Consider the following 3,766-nt stretch of genomic DNA (forward strand, 5'->3'; position numbering starts at 1 on the left):
ACAAAATAAGTATCTATATACAGAGATTTACATAAAATCTTAAACTTTTTTAATGAGAATTTCACAATACAGAATATTATTTGATCCAACCCATCCTGATTCCCTTTCCTCCAATTCTTCCCTTATCCCCTGGCTACTAATTTTCTCATAAATTTTATATTTTTACATAAGTCATATCACTATTGCACCAATAGATCTGTATTTCCAGTAGCTTGGGATAACAAATTAGCATGATTGTTGAATACTTTTCTACTCCAGTAACGCAAATAGAATCTTCCAGCACTATAATAGCTAGTGAATAGAAATGAAGCTTCTAGGTTGATACCAGATTGATTTTTCTGTGTCATATGATTCTAGAGTGGTTTATTTTCAGTATTAAGGCCTTAGCTCCAAGTTATGAAGGATAACCAAGAGTAATTGTTAGCCTTTGATATCTGGGAGAGAGTGTCCATTTGTTACAGAGCAACCACATTAAAACTTTAAAATATATGAACATGATATATATGTGTATGTATCATTTTAGGAGACTTTTCTACTACTTTTATTAGTGGCCTTATGAAATTTTCAAAAACAGTATTATTTTTCTCATATTTGTTGATTCTTTACTCTTTCATCTCTTATTCCATTAACTCTTCCTTTTCCAATATTGTCTCCTCTTCAGAGACTATACGTATATTCTATTCTCTTTTTCTTTAAATCACCTCCCACCACCATTATGGCCTCTTACTAATTTCCTAGGCACTCTAATTTAAGCACGCATATCTAAATATTCAAATATAAAATATATATCTTAAAGACAACATTAAATGTTTATCTTTCTGACTCTGGATTACCTAATGTATATCATTTCCAGGCATATCATTTTATTGTGATATTAATGATTTTATTTTTCTTACAACTGAATAGTACTCCATTAAATATCTTTTCTACAGTTTCATTACCCACTCATCAGATGATAGACATCTAAGCTGTCCCCATTTCTTGATATTGAACTGAGTAGCATCAATATGGATGAGAAAGTATATCTGTAGAATACAGAGTCCTTTGGAAATATGTCAGGACAGGTATAGCTGGTTCATATGGTAGATCTATTTCACACATTTGTAGGAAAATTTACACTGATTTCTATAGTGACCACGGTTTTCACTTCTATCAATCATGCAAAAGAGATCCCTTTTTCGTACATGGATGCTGGAATTTATTATCCTTTGCTTTTGCTTTTGATCTTAGCCTTTCTGACAGGAGTAAGATGAAATCTCAAAGTAGTCTTAATCTGAATTTTCCTCATGGCTAAAAATTTGAACATTTGAAAAATATTTCATAGTAAATTCTGATGTTTCTTTTGAGAATTCTATTTACTTCCATTCCATGGTTTTAAGTTGGGTGATTTACTTTCTCAACATTTACCATTATTTTTTTCTTTTAATTTTTGAGATAAAATTTCTCTAGGTAGTCTTGGCTATCCTGTAATTCACTCTGTAGACCAGGCTGGCCTCAAACTCAGATACCCATCTGCCTCTGTCTCTCAAGTGTTAGGATTAAAGATGTGCCCCACTACTGCCTGGCTTTGATGTTTATTATTATTTTTAAAACATTGCACGTTCCTGATACTAATCATGGTCATTTTTTATAGCTGGTAAGGATTTTCCCCATAGGTTTCTCATTTAAGAGGGATGCATATGCAGTGCACATATACACATGAGTAGACATGAGCATGAGATAGTGGAGTAACCATATCCATTTAAATCTATTTATTAAATCCAGTATTCTCCCTTGATGAGTGATTGCTTCTAATCTATTGTTTCTAGTGTTCTTATTATATAGCTGAGGCATTATTTTAATAATTATAAGTATAGGAACTGGATAGTCAATATTTTTCATAAATTTAGAAAGCAAATGAAACTGTCTTATAGTAGATTTGTTGTAAAACTAAAATATGAATGTTATGGTAGATTTTGCATTGACTACAGCTTTTTTGAATGCACCCTTAACATCTTTGTTCCTCAGGCTGTAAACTAAAGGGTTCAGCATTGGAATAATCATGGTGTAGAATACAGATGCCATTTTGTCAGTGCCCATGGTGTGACTGGAACTGGGCTGCAAATACATGAAGATAACGGTACCATAGAAGATGGAGACTGCAGTGAGGTGGGAAACACAGGTGGAAAATGCCTTCTGGCGTCCTTCAGATGAATGCATCCTCAGAATAGTGATAAAGATAAACAGGTAGGAGATCACAATGACCACAATAGAGAAAAGAGCATTAAAACCCACAACAAAGAAAATCACCGTCTCACTGAGAGAGGTGTCTGAGCATGAGAGGGCCAGGAGAGGTGGGGCATCACAGAAAAAGTGGTCTATCACATTGAACTTGCAGAAGGAGAGCCTGAAAATGTTTCCAGTGTGGACAGAGGAATTCAGGAAGCCACAGACATAGGAGCCTATGATCAGACAAGCACATGTGTTTGTGGTCATGGTGGTGGTATAATGCAGGGGCTTACACACTGCTGCATAGCGGTCATAAGCCATGGCAGCCAAGAGAAAGCTTTCTGTGGTTATAAAGCCCACAAAGAAGAAGAACTGGGTTCCACAAGCATTGTGGGATATGGTTTTGTCTATTGAAAGGAGACCTGCCATTACTTTGGGAGTGACAGCTGAAGAATAACCAAAGTCCACCAGAGACAGGTGACTGAGAAAAAGATACATGGGTGTATGGAGGTGTGAGTCCAGTAGAATCAACCCTACCATTCCCAGGTTCCCAAGCAAGGTGCTGAGATAGATGAGAAGGAAGACAATGAAGAGTGGTATCTGGAGTTCTGGGTCATCTGTTAACCCTGCAAGAATGAACTCAGTCACCTCGGTACTGTTTTTCATTGGGGATCATGTGGCTGCCCTGTAGCAAAGAGAATGAGATGAGAATGAGAATGGAGAGTAATGTGCGGTATTTTCTGACTTATCTCTCCATGCCTCCCTTCAGTGTGGCAATGTTCCTTTCAAGCATTCTGACCCAAGTTGGCTGTGGCAGGAAAATTCAAGTTTAAATTAAAATGAGATCATACTGTGTTTAGAAAAGACAATGTATTTCAATCTAGTATCTTCACATATGACTGAATTGAGGTTCAGGAAAAAAGTCTTAGGTAAGACTGCCATATTAGTTGTTCCCTAGAAAAGCACAAAGTCTGTATTTGAAGCTTCAAACCAAGCAAAAAATTATTTTTTCACTAAACTAGAATTATTTAAAGTATTAATAATCAGGGTAATGTGCAATAGCTGGAAGTATATATCTTATATTCATTTTCTGAGCTTTTGTTGTGTTTTGTTCAGTTTTCATCTTTGGGTGTGTGGTTAATGAAAACTGTGGGCTTTGAAAACTTTAGATTATTTCTTTTCACTGTGAACAGAATCTAAAGACCATGATTTTATTTCTTCATATTGTGTAGGCTCAGGAGCAGTGGTATTTCATAAGGCCCTATTTCCTAGTTTATACAAGCCTTCTGTTATTTTGTGATAGAAGATCTTATATCTTGAATGTTTATTTCTTATAGACACCAACTCCAGCCATATGATGTTGTTTCTTAGTGCATCTACATCATATACATCTCCCAGTGACTCTGAATTGTAATATCAGAGGTTAGGATATCAGCATAAGTATCTTGGTTGCATCATATTGTTAATTCTTCCAGAAGTATTGCAAAATTTACTTTATTTTACTCTCATTTCACTTTATTTTACCTATTGCAAGTTATATAAAAATAATAGTCCATAA

At 35.2% G+C, this 3,766-nt stretch overlaps 1 protein-coding gene across 1 annotated transcript; it reads right to left on the reverse strand.

Moving 5' to 3' along the window:
* Positions 1-1,929: 1,929 nt before the first annotated feature.
* Positions 1,930-2,874, reverse strand: Or5b12 (olfactory receptor family 5 subfamily B member 12). The gene has a single exon (NM_001000254.1). The coding sequence runs from the start codon at positions 2,872-2,874 to the stop codon at positions 1,930-1,932; it is 945 nt and encodes a 314-aa protein (NP_001000254.1).
* Between the last annotated feature and the right edge of the window lie 892 nt (positions 2,875-3,766).

Source organism: Rattus norvegicus, chromosome 1 (genome assembly GCF_021556685.1).
Source record: "Rattus norvegicus strain SHRSP/BbbUtx chromosome 1, alternate assembly SHRSP_T2T, whole genome shotgun sequence".
Classification (NCBI taxonomy): domain Eukaryota; kingdom Metazoa; phylum Chordata; class Mammalia; order Rodentia; family Muridae; genus Rattus; species Rattus norvegicus.